This window comes from Oryza brachyantha, chromosome 5, assembly GCF_000231095.2.
Source record: "Oryza brachyantha chromosome 5, ObraRS2, whole genome shotgun sequence".
Taxonomy (NCBI): domain Eukaryota; kingdom Viridiplantae; phylum Streptophyta; class Magnoliopsida; order Poales; family Poaceae; genus Oryza; species Oryza brachyantha.
This window is the reverse complement of record NC_023167.2, coordinates 8,139,198-8,159,404: the sequence shown is the minus strand read 5'-3', so window position 1 is coordinate 8,159,404 and position 20,207 is coordinate 8,139,198. Positions and strand designations below refer to the sequence as shown.

The following is a 20,207-nucleotide window of genomic DNA, read 5'->3' as shown; positions in this document are numbered from 1 at the left end:
AGAATTGGGGGAACCATCCTTTTCCATGTAACCATGCAGCTTGCGCCTCGCTTTCGCGAAACTCAAACTGCTACCTGAAGAACTCGAATTTACTTACCATTTTATCTCCCACCGGACCAAAGAACTCATCGTCAGATGGCAGAACAGGGCAATTCAGCAGCAAACTGAAGAGCAATTGGCACAGCAGGATTTGATTTCAGTAAATCAAGCAGCGAGCAAGAAACAAGCCAAGAACTGAAGAAGATAGAGTTCCCTTCTCCATTTTATTCACACATGAGATAGATAAATTTAGGTTTTTTGAATCATGCATCATAACCCATGACCAAATTGACCACAACTAAATTAAGCGATTAAAAGTCACCATATACACAATGGACACGATTGGACTGGAGCAACAATAATATGCACACCACCATCAGATGGATGGGAGAGACAGGGATCATACAGAGCCAACACAGTGGATGATTGGATTGGATTGGATGGATGAAACCTCCCTTGCATTCTTTTATTTGCAATTCTTGATTTGGATCGGATCGGATCAGATCAGATCTCCTCCACCACAATCCAGTCTTCCTCCCCATCTGAGAACTCCAGCGCAATTGTGATCCCCACCATGCAGAAGCCCATGTCGTCTTCCTCCTCCTCCTCCTCAGCACCGGCTGCTTCTGCTGCATCCTGAATTGGCTCCTCTTCTTCGATTGCGTCCTTGTCTGCTACGTCTATGTCAGTGGTGCGCGCCGAGGCCTGTTCTTGGCGGGCCGCGGCGGCGGCGGCGTGGTGGCCGACGATGAGGTCGTACAGGTCAGAGAGCCCGCCGCCGCTGGCGGGCGGGGCGGCTTCCAGGGAGGCGCCTCCGTCGTCCTCCTCTTCGTGCCAGCTGTTCCCCCCGGCGAGGTAGGCCAGCACGGCGGACGCGGAGGCGCCCTTGTAGTCCGGGATGCCCGTGCCGGCCGCCCACGCCCCGGCGCTGTCGACGACGCGCCAGGACACGAGGCGGTGGTTGAGCGCGACGTCGCAGGCGCGGAGCTTGTGCGCCCCTTTCGCCTTGTCCCGGGCCTTCCCCGTCGGGTGGTGCTCGTGGCACCCGGCGCACCGCGGCCGCCGGCACTTGCCCGTGCCCCTCGACGCGTTCGTCGGCTTCGACGGCGCCCTGACCACCGCGCCCGGCTCCGCCTCCGCCGCAGCAGCCCTGGCCGCCTCCGCCTCCGCGATCCGCAGCAGCTTGCTGCGGTTGACCCGGACCTCGCCGTGCTGCAATCCCTCCCTCTTCATCGTCGGCGTCGGCGTCTTCCTCTCGCTCCTCCTCCCCCCTGCTTCTTGGGCGGTTTGGTTTGGGTTGGGTTGCTTGTTTGGATGGTTAAGAGGATCGCGGAAGTGGTTGGTTGGAACGGAGCCTTGGATACATACATACACGATACACACACGAACGACTTGTGTGGTTGGTTGGGCAAATGTGTGGGATTCACCAATGAGAGAGACGGTGGTTGCTGGGTTGGGGTACCTGGGTTGCGCCTCGGTCAAGGGGTAGTAGTGGTTGGCAAGCAAGCCAGCAGCCTACACATTGCTCCTATGTACGTCCATTTATGTAATTAATGTAGAACTGTATCCCGTATTTTAAGTTATATGTTTGATTATTTATCTCATAATAAAATATGATATTTCTAATATTTAAATGTTGCATCAAAATAAACATTTTAATACTATTCAAATAATATTGTTCCATCAATCAGTTACATTTTAGATTCTACCCATCTTATCCATACACATATGGGGTGGTAATTATTTGCCAAACGATATATTCAGGAAAAAAATAATTTGTAAATAAAACTTTTAAATACGTATTTTTAGTGATATAAAAGTCACAGCTAGAAAATAAACTTCGGTAAAAAAAAACCTTAAAATTAACTTCAAATTTAACGTTGAAATTTAAATTTTGGCTTATAAGTATAAGTAGAAGCGAAAAGATAAGGCGCTACTTTTCTACTCTCACCTATTCCTCATTTATTAAGAAATATAATAGTCTTTTCTTTTTAGCCTTAATGTTTGGTGTATAATCTAAAAATGATTATATTTTAGGGTGATACCTTGTATTGTAATTTTTTTTCCGAATAACTAACTGAGGAAATCAGGAAAATATACCAAAACACTACACGTCGGTGCTACGCGTCTAAGCGTTGCCATCCCCTTTCCGTGCAAGCCACAGCAACAGCTAGCCCCCTGTAAGCTAAATGCAGTTTCAAGAGTAACCAATGATATGATAGGGTTAATTAAGTAAGATTAGGGTCGTGGGAGTATCTGTTTTATACGGTTGACTAGTGAACTAAACTTAAAGGTTCAATACTATTAGGCGGTGATTGAAATGTCATATTTACAAATAAAAAGATATTTTTTAAATAAAATCTTTATATATTCTCTTGGCGATCTAAAGTTTAAGGAAAAAATAAACTCCCATAAAAAAACTCATAATCTACCGTTAAAATTTTAAATTGGCAAGCATAAGCGGAAATAAGTGCCGATTAGTTAGTTGAACCCTCCAACCGACAATATTCATTGGGATCAAAGTAGCTCTCCCTTTGAAAATCAAGGGAAATATGGTTGTACGGTATCGCTGGTGGGTAACTTAATTCTTCGCAGCAGTAGCGAAACGAAAAGATGTATCAGTGTATAATTAACTTACTTAGGTAAAATTCTAGGAAATATATATGGCTTTAAAAATAATTTTAATTTTTTTCTAAAAAATACATTGTTTTTAGAGAAGGGTATTTTTACTAGCCATTTTTTTATTTCAGAAACTCTAGAAACATAGCCCAAATAGGGAATCTAGATCTTAGGTGTTACTCAGGTCACTGTAACCACTGGATTATATGGTCTTTCAAAAAAATAGCGTCTTGAAAAGATACACGTAATAAAAAAAGAGAGCGGAAGTTGGAAAAGAGAATAAACGATATACACATAACATTTAAGACATGCGCTTCTATAATTATTTTTCTGTTATCCCTACAACGAGTGAGGCATGCGAAAAAGATATAATATAATTTAGACTAATCTTAAAATTAAGTGCTAAAATTTAAAACTGATGTGGCATGCCGCGAGTCAAATGAACCCGAGTGTATTATTACACTTTTAACTTGCAATTAATTATCACATTGCATTCCATTAAAGTTAAAAATCTGCAATTCCCACTCTCAAGATAATTGCACTTAATTTGTTAGCACTTCTCGTCGCCATTAATTAACACTACACAAAGCCATGGCGACCATAAATCCTTTTGCAAGCTTTGTTGCAGTCAGTCGTTCCCCGTGATCACCGTAGATCAATCACACAAATCCTTCAAAAAAGTTTTTTTTTAAAAAAAGAAGAAAACATAAATATTAAGTAAATGGGTGTAGAAACCAGAAAGAGATGTGAGAAAAGAGAAACCAAAAAAAGGGAAAGGAACCTAGAAACAGAATATGCCGTGCGCACTCCCTAGCTACCAGCATCTTCGCATCATTGTTCAAGCCAAGGCATATTTTAGTTGGACCATTTTTTTTTTTTGAAGAGAAGAAAGGTGGTATCAGAGGCATGTGAGCGGAATATCCTTGTGAATAGTTTTTAGAAATAAAAAGAAAAATGAACCTTAGTTAGTTGGAGAGTAGGGCCATTATTTTAGGCGATTTACTGCTACAGCGGGCATGTTCGCAGGAGGCTAAGGCACAACCTAATGATTAGGATGGTGTTATAACATTAAATAAGTTGAAAAAAAATAATATGACAAGTGAATAAATAAGGAAAAATAATAAAATTATGTCCTGCATGAGATACAGTTTCTACACAACATCCAAGATATCATGTGAGATAAGTAGCATTAAATTAAAGTATGGAATAGTGGTGTTTGCATTGCAAGATTAGTGTCTAGTACTACTTCCTCGATGATGGAGAGTTTATGGAAACTATATCTAGTGTTATGGATTGGAAATGGCCTAAGGGACTAATCTCTGCCTTTTTTTCGTACGTGCGCTTGCCATATATTTTTGTAAAAAAATTTATATGAAAGCTGTTTGAAAAATCATATCATATCAATTTTCAAGTTTAAAATAGATAATACTTAATTAATCATATGCTAATGATGTTTCTCGTTTTATGTGCGCTGATCAGGTACATCCGCACCTGCTGACGTGAATGACAAGAAGTTGCGTTATTATTATTTTGTTCCAGGGGAGTTTTTTTCCTAATGGTTTGATTATCCTAATTAAAAATCACCTTTTAAATAGATTTATAGAATTTATTAAAGGCTTAACGAAAGTCTCAAAACCTAAAATACATCCAAGAATAATTCAAATGTGGCTTGAGTATTTTTCCTAAATTCTCCGTCCTCTAAATGGTTCCTAAATTTTCGCTTGAATTTTCATAGCATACTAAGTAATTTTAATACAAAATTATTTTAGTCCCTGGCACCCTTTCCTTCGGCGACCTATTAAATGAAACCTCTCCATCCTCCCTACCAATTCCACGCCCAAGACAGAGCTCCCTTGCCTCTGTTCTGCCTCCCCAAGCCGCCTCCTCTCTCCACCTCGTCCCGAAAGACTTCGGCGTACTTTTATCGCTACTTCGGCAGACTTCGTGGTTGATTAGATCTCGGACTTTTTCGGTCCCTCGTCTAGATGTTAGATGTTAGTCAGAAGTATTAAATATAGACTGATAACAAAACTAATTATATAAATAAAGACTATTTTATTAGACAAAATTTTTAAACCTAATTAATCCACGATTAGCAAATGTTTACTGTAGCCGCATATTCGTTAATCATGGACTAATTAGACTCAATAAATTCGTCTCGCGAAATAGCCCAGAGTATGAAATAAGTTTTATTAATACTCTATTTTTAATACTTTTAATTAGTGTCAAACATTCGATATGACATGGACTTGAAAAAGCTGGAGAAAAACAAACATGATCTTCGTTGCCAACCAATATACTCGTTTTATTTTTACTTATGATGATGATACATAAGCACCATGTTAACGACCATATAGAAGAAATACCAAGTCAAATAAGTCACGCAGACATCACGTCAGCTAAAATTGCTCACAATAGCACCATGAGAATTAAGTTACACTGGTTTTAAGCTGTAAGTTGTTTCTTTTCTAGATTATTAGAGTCTGGATTATTGGGTTGCAAGTCTAAAGAGGGAGTGAAGTGGCATGGTGGGTAATTTTTCACCCAATAATCTGGAAAAAGCTCACCTAAATGAGCTTATCAGATTATAATAAGCTGGAATCCAGATTATAATAAGTTACTTCAATAAATTATCTGTTTCTTTCAGCTTACTCTAAATAATCTGGATTATAATAATCTCGAACTAAAATAAGCATGGCCTTAGAAAGTTTGGGCGATTTACACCCGGACCGGGTTTTGCGGGTGGTCGGATGCTAATAAAACCTGATCAATAGTTCAGGGATGCACAATGGACTTTTTTCCTTTGGCAAATGGCAAAAGCACAAATGATTTCAGCTCATCACTCACTCGCTCCGCAGGTTGGGCCCATTAGTCCGAACGGCAACATGCCTAATAATCCCTTAAACCCTAACGTCTCCTCCTCTCGTCCTCCCTCTGGCCCCGTCGCTTGCTCCTCAACGCGACGGCGCCGGCAATCAAGGCGGGTGCTGCTCGACCGCCGACCGGCGGCGGTGGTGGTGGGGGCGTGAGGCCGCGGCGTACCGTGTAGGCGGGGCCAGCTCGGCGCGGGGCGAGGAGCAGCGGGAGGCGAGGAGTCGGAGCTTCCGGAGATGGCCGGCGCAGGCGGGTTCCTCGCCGGCGTGAACGACCCCTGGCTCAAGCTGCGGCTGCTGCGGGCGGTGGTCGGCGAGCGGCTGCCGAAGCCTGGGGGGGACCTGCCGCCGGCGGAGCTCGCCACCGTCCTCGACGCGGTGCGCACGCACGGCCTCCTCACGGAGCGTCTCCCCGGAACGCACGACCCGAAACTCGCCGAGGCGTGGCGTGCCGCCGTGGACGCTTGGGTGGAGCGCATTGGTGAGCTAGTGCAAAGCGACATGGTATGTAACCCTCTTAGCCGTTGGGCTCCCTACATTGTCAATTTGGTGTTATTTCGGTAGAAGTACTTACTTCTTGACGGATTTTGGCTATAATCATCCCATTCATTTAGCATTCTTTTCTCCATATTGAAAAATCTACTCTCGTAGTACTTCGAGAAAATGATTTCTGGTGAAATGGCACATGTCCAATCAGAAATTCAGAACTTTGTGTCTGAAATTTGAAGTTCATATCATATAGTATCGTTTACACTTTACAAAACACTTCAATTCTGCGAAGAACTTCTATAATTTGAAACCAATAGGGATGTACAGGGGACAGGGTAGAGGGTGAATCGAATTAGAGGTTCTTGAATTTGTTTGGTTTTTTGCTTTCACCTGTATTCTTAACATTCAGGTTAATCCCACATGACATGCACATGTTTGACTTAATTGTGCAAGCTGTGGGTAAAGCACATGCCAGAGGTAAATGTGGAAGTAATTAAGCAGCGATGGACACCATGTCATTTCCTTTCTCTCCCACAATTGATGCTCATATGTCCATTCATGCATGAACTTTGAAGTTTGAGGGCACAAGTGACAGTCGTATAACTTGGATTTCTACTGGAACTTCCTAAAAAACTATTCCTGATGAATTTATTTCAATAGCAGATGTGCATGGAGAATGTCTGATTATCATATTGCAAATTTAATTGATTCAAGTGTCATTTCACATAATTTAATTTCATGCATTGACGAATCACCTGTACACTTAATTTCAACAAATGTCAAGCTATTCAATCTCTTTGCCTTGTTTTTTTGTCCTTCAGAGTATAAAGGACTTTATGCTTTCTATTTATGTACTCACTCCGGCCAAAAAAAATTATTGTTTATGATAAGATTTGGTCAAACTTTTAAAATTCCAACCATTAATTATTTCACAAATGCTCAGTTTAAATGCAAAACAAGTGATATACATAGATTTTCCTCGAAAGACATTATCATAATATCATAAACTTATTTAATTTTATAAATTTATTCTAACAAAAAATTGGTTCTCGGAATTTTAGAAGGTTGGCATAATCTTTTCCTAAACGACAAGTATTTTTGACTGGATGGAGTATTTTTGAATTAGTGGTTACTAAATTACACATGTCTCCTGCCTCTTTATCACTCCATGTTGTAAAAGTTATCATTAGAATGACAATATCGTATAGTGTTACATCGGTCGGTACTAGGTACCATTTATTTATATTATTTTGTCTTTCATAGTGGTATTAAGAATATGTGCGGCTTCTGGATCTAGAACTAATGTTTTCTTAATTTCACATGTTTTTGGTTCTTCAATAAAGAAGAAAATATATTATATTTTTTTCTCTAATAAGTTTACCTTTCTTGATATTTATTTGTGTAGCCATGCAGTCGTTGGTTGGGTATTTGCTTTCTTGGTCTGACATTCCAGGAGTGCAGCAATGAGCGATTTGCAGAATCATACTCCAATTGGTTTGAGAAAATTCTTAGTAATTTGCAGGTAATAAGTGCCATTTCAACCAATCTGATGTCAAACTTATTATCTTTTTTCTTGTTTTCTTTATCGAGAAATTGATTGGTTGTGCTACTTTTTTTTCTCACCATTTTGATGTCTAGAGAATCTGAACCCCATTACTGAGTTGGTTGATGATGCATTTGGCTTATTTTGATTGTTTTAATGAGAGGATTTAAACCAGGAAAGTATGATAAATCATCATGAGTATAGCTATGTTCTATTTGTTACAATGTTTATATAATCAGATTGCCATAAAATTGTAAAATTTATAGCTAGGTGGAGAAATGTTTTCCCATTGGAGTTTTGCACTATTTGAGAGTGATGGTTGTCCACTATGTAGGGTAAATCAGATTATGTTAACTCTGTTTGTTGTGTGGGTCCTTTCATCATGAAATCAAATGCGGAGTCTGTAACAGTTTTGATCAATCCGTCGAATTGGGTATCATAGGCTATCTTGGTTCGGGGATATCTTTGCTCTCTTTGCAAATAGAGATATCGAGGCCCCCCAACCTGGTGGGGGAAAGAAGAGTGGGAACGTGGGCTTCTTTCACAGTGTGTACCTCTCTTTCTCTTCTTTCTCGCTCTGTTCTGGAAACTAACTACTTCTCCGGAAGCAACGTCAACAACTTATGCAAGACTCCTTTTGTAACTACTTTTCGGTAGAAATACGGACTTCTTCCTATCAAACTGCTTTTGCCCTGGAAGGAATAGCTGCTGCGAAGGTAAACCATAATGCTGCTGAGTGATCTCTTGGAGATAGAGGTGAGACTTGGAGTCGAGAACTTGTCTCTCTATCGGCAGCATCTTGATCTCGATGTGCCTATCTTGGGAACTGCTCTTTTTTAGAAACTGGAAACTTGACTATTGGAGAGTATAGAGGGAGAGAGATGTACTACATAACTGGGACATTGTATTGAGCCTTGGGGGTCGGTATATGTACATGAGGAGGAGATAAGGAAGGATCTAGATATAAGGAAATAGTCCACACAAATCAATCCTATCCTAATACTCCCACTGTATTTTAATAGATGACACTATTGACTTTTGGGCACACATTTGATCATTTGTTTTATTCAAAAAAAAACATGGTTATCATTTATTTTGTTGTGATTGGATTTATTGCTAAATGTATTTTAACTATAACGTACATTTACATAAATTTGCACAATTTTTTGAATAAGACGAATGGTCAAAAAGTCAACAACGTCATCTAAAATACGGAGGGAATATATATCTAACTACCATAGTCTAATATCCCATGTATTCCAAGCGTGAGCAACATAGACACTTAGACTAGAGAACAAACTGACAAGAGAACTTAATAATGATAGCCCTTTGTGATGTAGTTGATGTAGCCAAAGCGAAAGGCGCGAAGTAGTCATGGTCGAGGTAGCCGTGCGTGGAGTAGCCATGATTGATGTAGCTGAAGTTGGGCGTCAAGTTGAGCAATCTACCAAGCCAAGGGGGGCGCATAGGGAGCTATGAAGTTGGTGTGGGTGCATGGGACGACGACATGAACCAATGTGCGCGGTGACGCGCAAAGGTGAAGATAGTGAGGCAATTGTTGCAGTCGTGGAGGAAGATAACGTTGAAGAGCCAATACAGTTGAATTGTGGAGGATGAGACATCACTCTGAGTTTACAAAGCCTAGGGACGACTTGAGATGAACACGTGCAATGGTGTTGCCAATACCTTGTCGGTGAGGTAGAAGAGCACCAGAAACATTGTGCCATTGTCAGAGGGGACTAGTAGAGAAGGCCTTCAAACGGACACAACATGCAGAGTAGCATAGAGGAAGAAGTGTTGGTACAACCCATAGTTGTTGAAATAGAACAAATGTAGTCGAGGAAGTAGATGACACTGGCGACGAGGTGTAGTAGTAGACGAAGACGAAGAGGTGGGACCAACGGCCAGAACGGTGATGTCGGTAGCTAATGTAGGGGTAGCTAGGCCACCGGCTTGGCGCGGTAACGGTGGCATCTTGAAGAAGATGTGGTTGTGGTGCTTGAAGTAGACGGAGAACTCGATGGCTGCTCGATGACTAGTGCGAATGATGAGGATGTTGACGCGTGAACATCGGTGAAGACGATGAAAGACGCAACGCCATGACCCAAGGGGACAGTTGTAGCTCCATGTTGATGCGGCGGCATTTGACCACAAGCAACAATGTTGTGGTCAGAGGGGACCAATATTCTCTGATCGGCCGACTTGATCCCATGGCACCGATCAGGGCGATTAATCATTGATCAACCCAATTAATCGAGGTTGATTGGTATAGTACCATAGTACATTTACCATAACATAAAAACCCTATGTACTATGTAGTGTGTAGCACAAAATGCAATAATAGAGGAATTATTTGATGCTTAGCTCCAACACTTGAGGAAGGCATGATGACTTCCACTGCTTCTCGCTGACGTGGCCAATCCACATCTGCAAAAGTGCAAAGTTGAGAACTGAGAAGCAGAGCAAAAGCCAAAAAAAATCAGAAGTAGAAGCAAAGCAGTGTGCAGCAACCACTAGAGGAGCTCATCTTGCTTGAGGGGCAACATCCAAGGGAGGCAAGGGCAAGCCCAGGTTCACCGAAGCTGCAGCAGAGGCATCCAGGCCCAGGGGAGGCGGCAGAAGCAGAGGAACACTCAGTGGAGGTAGAGACAGAGAGAGGATGGGGGTGGTGGCGAGGAGGGTGGGGGCAACCGTGGCCAGTGAGGAGAATGGTGGCGAGAAGCAGAGAATGCAAAGGCGGCATGGGGAAAAAGCGGTAGCGATGACGTTGATAGATTGGAAGAGTGGAGAGCGATGTCTTTAGGTGAGGGGATTCAACAGTAAACCCTACCTAGAATGGGCTGGCCCAACTAAAAGTCTAAGACTGCCCAGGCTGGCCCAAAAGTCAGGTTTGATCGTTCATCGCTACTCCCGATTGATCGGACCTAATTGTTGGCTAATCGGATGATCAGGTTTCTAATCAGCTTGATTGCTGATTAATTGCGATTAATCGAATGATCAAATAACATTGGAGGAAAGACGCAACAGTAGCCGGAAGCTTGATGGCGTAGAGGACGAACTCGAAGACAATTGGTCGCAAGAAGTCATCGCTGCTGAGCACTTTATCGGGTGATTAAGCCAATGTTGTGTGAGCAGGATGACAAACTGAACGAGGCGGCAGGCAACGCAAACCTGATCTCTTATCGGGAGAAAAACAGGAATAATACCCACACCGGGAGATCAGATCAATCTTTTAGTGCAAAGCACAATGACAACACGAAAAGAAGAGAGACTAGAAGAGGTGGCTGCCCCTGGGAGATTAGTTCCCTCGTAGGGGCAACGGCGGCGGAAGCGTGAGCGGCGCTAGGTTGACCGCTCCGATACCATGTTGGAGAGTATAGAGGGAGAAAGATATATTGCGTAAGTAGGACGTTGTATTGAGTCTTGCGGGCTGGTATATATAGGAGTACATGACTTGGATCTCAAGTAATCCAGGAGATATAGATGGAAACTAATCCTATCTACCATAACAACCAGATACAATACGATTCTATCTCATACACTAACTCTTACAAAAACTTAAATAGAATAATATAAAAAAGTATATATTCATTACCTAAAATGATCATATGTTTGATTCATTCTAAGATATCAACTTTTTGTATGCACAAGCCCTTACTGGTAAATCATAAATTGTGGACTGTTGTATGATTGATGTCATTTGTTTCTCCATTATTGTTTATAAGTTCCAAATGAATTTTAAATTCAGAAAATGCAAGTGATGGGAAAATTTTATTATTTTCTTCCATTTTTTATTGCTTATATATGGTACCGGTTTGGCAATTCCTCCAACTTTTTCTGAAACATTATATGTCTGTGCCCAGTGCCCAGCACCATAGATTATTACTATTTATTATTGGCTGATACATTATCGCCTCTTTGCAGGGACCATCTAGCGAGCAACTTGTTATTATAGTTTCTTGTACGTCCATGTCTGATTTATTTGTAAGGTATGCAATAGTGTATCAGTGTCCTTTACTCCTTTTACTAGCTCAAGCCAGCATTGCATACTGTTGGGTTATCTGTATCCACATAACCAAAATGTACAATGGAACATGTGTTAGTATTTAGTGAAACATGATTGGAAAATCTACAGGTAACTGTTTGGATAGGTGAGGATTGACTGCAAAACTGATACCTTTAAATTTAGCACCTTTTGTGTAGCCCATTACTTGTAGCTTAGTTGTATAACTTAATACCTGAACTATGAAAAATGTTCAGAGCTTGATTTTCTTATCTTGACTCTGGTTTCAAACTATGGTCCAGTTTATTGATTTGTAGGCATTATTCTTACAAATGCCTTTGTCATGTTCCACTGCATGTGCTTATTTTGTTTAACAGAAAACAATATAATTTTCTGCTTGCTTAGAATGGCGAGGTGTTTGAACTTAAAGAAAGAGGCATCTTCATTTGCTGGAAGAGTTGTTGAACCTGTGCTGCTGCTTTTAAATGGGAATGGTCCAGTGGCTGTAGGTTCTTTTCATCCACAGGCTTATATTTTTGTTTCAACCACTTGAGAGGAAAATCTCAATTATCCATTTGCAGAATGAAGCAGTTGATTTGCTGAGGACAGTTATTAAATTGTACCCATCTTCTGTAAATCGGCACTACAATAAAGTACGTATTATTTTTATATTCTAGTCTCTTTCTGTACATATGTATTTTGTACAGCATCCACGAAAAAGGAGAATAGTTTAAAAAGCAAGTGTTAACAATTTTTTTTAGTTGGATAGATGTTGATCACAAATGTTGCAATTTTACAAGATGTTTCATGATGGTTTTATTTACTCTGTACAAGTTTAAGCAACAAATGACTGTAGGAGCTCTAGATATTTCATGAATTACTTGTTTCATGATGTTTATCAAAATTTAAATATGGAGTTAATATACATCATTGTCAGACCTGCAGTGTGGGTGCTTCATGTGCCAACTGGAAATTTTCTAGAGCATTAGTCAAATTTATCATGAGAATTTATACAACAATTTTTGTTCACCTGTAATCAGTTTATTTATCATGTGTAGGCATTATCTTGTACATTTGCAACTAAGGAACACTCCAATCCACAAAAACATAAATTCGCTTGACACTACCGCAATTCTTAGGTCAATGCAAGCACTTATATACTGTGTGGTCATATAGAGTGAACCAGTAAATGTATCATTACATATATTATCTTTAGCACTGTCTTTAGATGATATTTCTTACAATATCATCAGCTGTCTTCGTCTTTGTGCATGCCCTTGTAATATTTCTTACAGATGCTATTTACAAATTTCAGGTTGAATCCTCCATTGCAACAAATGTAATGAGTTCGGAAGTCAATGTCAAACTAAAGGAGGTAAGGGATTTATGCTTTTAGACATAGTTTGAACAGAGTCATTTCCATTTATTTTCTTTCCAGTGCTGTTTGTTTGTGATGAGTTGCCTTTTGAATTGATAAACCTCTGCTTTGCCAATCCTCCAGAAATTCGTAAGAGCCTTAGCATCATTACCTTCTGTCCGAGTATCTGAAGAGAGTTGGTCATTGATGATTCAAAAGATACTGATTGTTGTAAATAATCTTTTGAATGATGCTTTTTTTGGGCTGGAAGAAGGTAGATTCATTTGTAGTGTAAATTTTATTACATCTTAACAATCTAGGATGATATTTATCAATTCGTTTTGCAGAAAAGAAAGGCCATGAGATTCTAATGTTATTAGTTCCACCTGGAAACGATCCTCCACCATTATTGGGAGATCAAACAAAGTGGTCTGGAGGGAATGTGCATGTTACTAAGAAATTTCGTGTCTATACTGTTCCTACAATTTCAGCCCTTATCCATTGCTGTTGTGTGATGCTGACTAGTTATCATCCAGTTCAGGTATGCCCAAAGAATTTGCCACAATATAAGCGTCTCCTAAAAGCTACTTCAAAAAATATCATTTTGTTTTAAATCCTTATTTTTACTCAAAAGGTGAATGTCCCCGTGCGCGCTTTGATAGCTTTGACATGGAGAGTTCTGTCAGTTGATGGGTCATTGCATAGAAAATTATTCCCATCAACAACCTCCTTGCACCAAGAGCTTATTTGTTTTGAGCTTCCATCATTGCATTCTACATTCTTGGATTTGCTCAGTTCAACAATAAAAGGAATGCGAAGGTAAAGTTCATATTTAGCTATTGTCATTGTTATTTATGGCTTTATGCAGAACATAGCATGCACAATTTTCAGTAGGTCTAATGAATAACATCCGTTTGTTTGCTTGAGCCAGAAGTGAAGAAATTACAGTCACATTTGGACATAATGTACAAGTGATTTTAATATTTTCCATGGAACTATTATTTTGGTTGTCTTGCATTTGAGCTTATTAATGGGAATGAACTATCTAATTTAGACTTATCATCTTGCAGCCAACTTTTGCCACATGCCGCTAATATTGTTCGGCTCATAACTAAATACTTTGAAATCGCGAGGTTGCCTACTACGAGGACAAAAGCATACATCATTGTGCAGCAGTTACTGACATCCATGGGTGTTGGTAGGTCACTTTATTTCTTTACCGTTGTGTAATTATGCATTTTAATAAATACTTCTGCTGTCCCAAAATAGACCAATTTCTATAGTTCAAAGTACATCCCAAAATAAACCAATGTCAACCTTCTTAACTAAGCTCGGTCCATGAATATCCCATCAATACCCTTTATTTACCCACCCATCAATTATACTCTCCTATTAATGAGGAGCACTGTTGCCTTTCTACTTCACCCGTAGAGTTGCCTCGTGATGCAAGGATTTGGTTTTTATGGGATTGAAGGAGCACTGGTGATCACGAGTTTTTTTGTTGTCATACTTGGTACAGTAATGCTATTTCAGGCTTCAGATGGACTGTGGAATGACTGAATAGCTACAAGCAAAATCTTTCCTCTTTTTCCCCTTTGAGAAATGTAAATGCATCGTTCTTCAAATAATTTCTTTAGCATGCCATGTAAGCAGAGTAATATAGTTTATAATAATCCTTTTGGAAGTGATGCCCTATCAGTATATCACGTTTGACATGCTCAGGATCTGTGCCATGCTGCCAGTGGATGTTATCTGGCTAGTCTCGGAAATATAAATGCCTCTTGTTGTGCAGAAAGGTTATGGTTTAACTAATCATTTCATGTACATTCAAGTTTCCTATGTGATTTGATCGTTTCATTTTTTTTTCTTTAGAGAATGGATGTCACACTTACAGTTGCATTATGTGCATTTTCAATGCATATCCTTGATTGTTTTGTTAGTAAATATCCAGTTGCATCTACTGCTGAATAACTTGTGTCTTTGTTATCAGGGATATCTATTCACTTGCTTGATGCCATAGTAAGCAATTCAGTTGCTGATCTGGATGACAGCTGTGGCCAAGATATGACTTCATTAAGCACAAAACCTACAATAGTGACAAACGAATCGTCATCAAAAAGTTATTCCAAGAAGAGGAAGCAAGAAACAGATGCACAAAATTTACATGTCTCAGGTTCAGAGAAAACAGCAATCAGCCCTAAGAAAAGGAAAAATTCTTCCTTGTCAACTACTCCTGAAACTACAGCTGATGTTAGAATGTTGACTCCACTCTCTGTGAAACTAGCAGCTCTTGAAACGTTGGAAATTCTACTTAATGTGGTATGCTCAAAATATTAATTTCTCACCATTGTCCTAATATTCTCTACATCTTTAGGTTTCTTAGTACATTGCCCTGTGTTTATTGTTCTCCTTATTACTCTGAATACATGTAAGACATCCATGAGAATAAAGATTTATCACAGACATCTGACATTTGTTGACTAGTTAATATACTGAAAAAGTAATTAAATCTGCAATTAAATTTTATTTATACAAGTTAATATACTGTATGTGGTATATTAGTTTCTATGGTAAACTCATTATACAGGGAGTTATGTGTCATATATATACTGTTTATACCATAGATGGAAACTACTTAGAATATAGATTTTTTATGGTACAATATACTGGCAGTATAAACAATCCAAGAGTGTGGATTGGTTTGATTTTCCACTTAATAGATTGCAGTATAAAATATAAAAGGGCAAACTTGTCTTTTTTATGTTGTTCCCTGGGGTCATTTTCGTAATTCAGATCATATAGGGCAGTGCTAGGTGTGTTGCTACTACATGCGTGTCGTCTCCTGCTGTGGGTCAATCTAGCATCAGGCAGCTTGAAGTCGGATTGATTTACCATTGGATTGAAGGATAATCATGAAATTACTAAAATGATTTTTTCTATTTTATGGAAAATTCCAAACATACCCTTGTTTATACTGGCAGTATATAATGCCAGTATATTGTACCTTAAAAGTTCTCTTAGTATAAAATTTTCAATTCTAGTGAAATACATGAAAATGTGAAGCTTGGCAGCAGTAAGTGGACAAAGCATGATGATACTGGAAGTGTTAAAACTACATTCCCCATGTTGGTTTAAGTGGTACGATCACACTCATCCTGAATTAGTTGGTAATGTAACAATCATCCTTGTTACTTCATATCATGGCTAGTGAAATGAATTAACTTTTGTTCTTGGACATAATTAACTTTTGTCATGAATTATTCTCACTATGCTGTACTGTTTTCAAGTATTTTAGATTGGTGCTCCATCCAGTCAGCAATTTTCTTACTGGCAGCCCTCTGTTTGCATCTAGAATTATTTCATGTACATAGTTTATGATCACAATGGTTAGATGTAACATTCATTTTATCACTCGGAGCAGGGGGGTTCCCTAAGGACAGATCACTGGAGGGCAGATGTGGATTTGCTCCTAATTAACATAGCTAGAAGCGCTTGTGACACAGGAAGGAGGTACGAGCACAAACTACCATCCACTGTTGGGGAGACAAGCATAGCAGACTTCCAGCTTGCTTCATTGAAGGCGTTGCTGGCATCTTTTCTTTCTTCTCACACCCGTCCTCCTTATTTAGCCCAAGGAATTGAACTCTTCAGAAGAGGTAACATCTCTTAGCTTCTTGTAGACAACTACCTACTAATCTATAGATATATTTAATTTATGTCCCAAGCAGGGCTTCACTTATCGCAGAGGCCCTCCAAACCGCTCGTGCGCGGAGCCACCATAATCGACGATTATCACGATAATCGCTCAAAAGCCGCATGAATTCAAATTTAAAAATTCAAACAAAATCGTGACGGTTTTGACCACCATATCGCGCGGTAACTCGCGACTATCGCGTGGTTTGGTACGATTGTTGTGACGACTTGCAGATTGCGGTTTGGGATGATAATCGCGCGGTTTAAGACGATTATCACGACGATACGAATCGTGTGGTTTCAGCTAAAAACCATGGCGATATAAGCGATAAGCGCGCGGTTTTAGTTAAAATATAGAGGCCGTTAGGCAGCGAAATTAAAGGGGAAAATTAGGGAAAAAGATGGTGAGGCTTATAGTAAAAAAGAAAGTATACTTGAGCAGTCGTAGAGTAAAAATGAAAAAATTTGGCATGACCTTTGCTAATAGTTCAACAAATTAGCAATTAAGAACACATATAACAATCACAGATTCGCAATTTATGGTAAGAAAGGAGCATGCATATTATAAGGAAGTCGACAACCATAATATATTAATGTTCACAACAATAATCTAGTAAAGTCCACAATGACTAGAGGCTCAGGTCTACAACCATAACATAAAGTCTTTCATACAAACATAGTCAAGTACACTGGTCATGCAAACAAATGGGGAAATGAAGAGAGATTTTGGACCGTTTCACCGGTTGTGTTATTCTCCCTAGTGGACCAAGTTCGGCCGGATGCGCTGTGCAAAAAAAAAAAACATATTTTTCTCCAATTAACTCAAGTCAAGTTGTCTTTTCAAAGGTATGAATGATACATTGAGTTTTTTGAAAATTTTCTTCACATCTAAGCTCAATAAATACATATCTATCATCTTGTTTTTTTCTTAATTTTTCATCAAAAATTTTCAAATTTTTTGAATTCGGGCGGTTTTTCTCGGAGAAAACCGCCCAAAACCGTTATCGGTTCTCGGCGGAGCCCTCGATTATCACGATAATCGGCGCAATTATCGCGATAAGTGAAACCCTGGTCCCAAGTAATTTATAGTTAATACTCCTAAAATGATAAGATCAAAAAATTGCTGCAATGGATATGCACTCAACTGAATATAAGCTGAAAAGTATGAATCTTGCTCAGTGCCTGAATTGTTGAGATGATATAACAAATATATTAGCTTTTACTCACCTTGGGATTAAGGGGAGACATGAAATTAAATAGTGGATGGTTGTGATTGGTTGGGATGGGGGAGTAGGAGTAGAAGCTGGTATATTCTAATTTGAATGCTAGAAGCTGCTATATTTTGGGGCCTTTGGGCCACGGAGGAACTAGTGATGATGTTAGGTTCTACAATATATCATGAATTGGTAGAGTTAAGAGTGGCAAGGACATTATCTCCAAAGAAAGTCTCAATTAAACTTACAGTTGAAGTGCAAATTTAGTAAGATTTTATCAAATAAAAGCCGTTAACAAAAGACACCTATGATGGTTAGGTTGCTACAGAATGTGTGCCACTCCCTATGCTGTCATGACTGAGGGAAGCTTAAAGGGTTCCTAATTCATTCTTGGTCACTTTCGGTACATGTGAGTTACTGTGGGCAGGCATTGTGTTCTCTGTTGTTTTTAGCTTATTTTTGTACTTACATATTCTGCTGTGGGTTTTATGACACCGCACAACACAATCCCTATTTGGAACATAGAAATTCAATTCCAAAGTGGCACGAGTCCCATGGGAACTGCAAAAAGGATTCCTCCACTCCAAACTTACATGTCAAAAGATCATGTACAATGCAATGATTTCTGCTGCAACACTTGTAATTAATGCTAGTTCTGACAAAATCAGCAATTGCAATAACACTCGCCTGAACACAAATATACTGAGTCTGTTAGCTAATGTGTGGGTTATTGTAGGATCTTCTGTAAATAAATACAATATCTTCCCACATGTTTGTGGTGGTGATTTGTTGATTTATGTTGACAGTTTTATTTTAAGTTTGTTCATTCTATCTCCATATGCACCTAGTTGTACATAGCTAGAAATGCTTATATTTTGGGATGAAGGTAGTATATATTAAGTGTAGAATTAATTAATTGTTTGGGCTCTATGCTAGTATGTTAATGTTTTACCATTTGTTCATTACAGGAAAGCTAGAGATTGGCACTAAGCTTGCAGAATTTTGTTCACATGCTTTGCTGGCTTTGGATGTTCTTACACATCCTCGAGCACTTCCTCTAGAATGTGTAGTTCCTTCAGGCCCTGGACTCACATTTGGTGCACCTGAAAAGGCAACTTTCGGTACTGAAAAATACAAGTTTTCACTATCTGGAAACCAGTCCCAGGCTTTAGAGGATGATGACCCGTATGATGATTGGTTGACACCCACCACGGTCGGTGAACCAACCGGTTCTCCAGCAAAAGATAACCCTGTAGGAAAAGAGAGAGCAACCGAGATGTCGCAAGGTGAAAGGCAAAGCACCCCTGTGGGAGAACATCAGCAAACAGATACAGCTATGAGTCCTGCGGACATACAAGACGTTCCAACGTCTGGCAAGAGTGATACTGAAATGGCGGATGTGGCCACCACAGAAACGGCCAACCCAGAAACAAAGGATGGTACTTTTAGCTCCAATGCTGCTTCAACCCCAGTACGCACAGTGCTGCCTGATCTCAACCAACAGGTAGCTGCCCCAGCCTTCGAGGAAGGGCACGCCGACCCTGTTGATCATCTTCAGAACATACCATCGGCTGTTGATGCACCACTGACTGGAGGTAAATCTGATGATTCTGATGTGGAGTCAGAAGATTCAATGCCAGGTATTGTCGATGGCGACCCTGACTCTGACTAGATTTGAATGCTACTTTTGTATTTTGCTTGAAATATTTGATCGTCAGAATCGTTAATGTTGTATTCCGTCATTTCCCTTTGTCAAACTAGCATTTAGAACACAGTATGATTATCAAAATCACAACAGAGCCACTTTTTGGAGGTCGTGGTTTGCCGAGATGAGCTGACCTCGACGAAAAATACTTGTGGCATTTTACACTTGTACTGGGCATTGTCATGTGGGTTTTTACATGAGTTTTCTGGCAGGGCGAACAACACGCCAAAAAGATGCTACCAGTTGATTTACTTCCTGGCAGAGGGAACATTCGGTTTTGCACATTTTGCAAAGAAAAGCACAATTTGCAAGCACGAAAACACGCTCAAAAGCTCCTTGAAATGCGGGCATTAGAGATTTAAGAGCAATCTTGATACTAGTCATGGTTTCTATACCCTTCACGTTATAAAGAAATTAGTATTAAACATCAATCGTACAATGCAAACATTATCAATTTATATGTGAATTTAATGTTACATATCTCCCATCATGCTTTGGGTGTTACATAAGAATTTTTTCTCATATCATCTTTTATCTTATGTGGTATCTTATTTAATTGTGAATGCTCTACCAACATTTGTCTTCAGTAAGAGATTTAACAGCCTCTAGCTTAAATAACTCAGGCGATGAGACGAGTTAAAAAGATAAAAACCACTGGAGAACGTCATTAAG

General features: G+C 39.7%; 2 protein-coding genes across 2 annotated transcripts; one reads left to right on the top strand and one right to left on the bottom strand.

Annotated features, from left to right (window-relative positions):
• Nucleotides 1-235: 235 nt before the first annotated feature.
• LOC102709369 lies at nt 236-1,465 on the bottom strand. Its single transcript, XM_006655106.3, has one exon. It carries the CDS (start codon nt 1,270-1,272, stop codon nt 544-546), a length of 729 nt encoding a protein of 242 aa, XP_006655169.1. The 5' UTR covers nt 1,273-1,465; the 3' UTR covers nt 236-543.
• Nucleotides 1,466-5,623: 4,158 nt separating this feature from the next.
• LOC102701819 (proline-, glutamic acid- and leucine-rich protein 1-like) lies at nt 5,624-19,642 on the top strand. The gene is made up of 13 exons (XM_015837617.2): nt 5,624-6,035; nt 7,426-7,542; nt 11,488-11,552; nt 11,972-12,071; nt 12,148-12,219; nt 12,882-12,941; nt 13,068-13,197; nt 13,271-13,464; nt 13,558-13,742; nt 13,994-14,121; nt 14,914-15,242; nt 16,345-16,579; nt 18,799-19,642. The coding sequence occupies exons 1-13, from the start codon at nt 5,769-5,771 to the stop codon at nt 19,500-19,502; spliced, it is 2,586 nt and encodes an 861-aa protein (XP_015693103.2). The 5' UTR covers nt 5,624-5,768; the 3' UTR covers nt 19,503-19,642.
• The last annotated feature ends 565 nt before the right edge of the window (nt 19,643-20,207 follow it).

Bases quoted from the DNA above. Each gene is read 5' to 3' on its own strand.
- LOC102709369 (XM_006655106.3), bottom strand. From the start codon at position 1,272: ATGAAGAGGGAGGGATTGCAGCACGGCGAGGTCCGGGTCAACCGCAGC.
- LOC102701819 (XM_015837617.2), top strand. From the start codon at position 5,769: ATGGCCGGCGCAGGCGGGTTCCTCGCCGGCGTGAACGACCCCTGGCTC. The intron at 7,543-11,487 runs GTAATAAGTGCC...GCCTCTTTGCAG, and splicing joins AAATTCTTAGTAATTTGCAG to GGACCATCTAGCGAGCAACT. The intron at 16,580-18,798 runs GTAACATCTCTT...TGTTCATTACAG, and splicing joins AATTGAACTCTTCAGAAGAG to GAAAGCTAGAGATTGGCACT.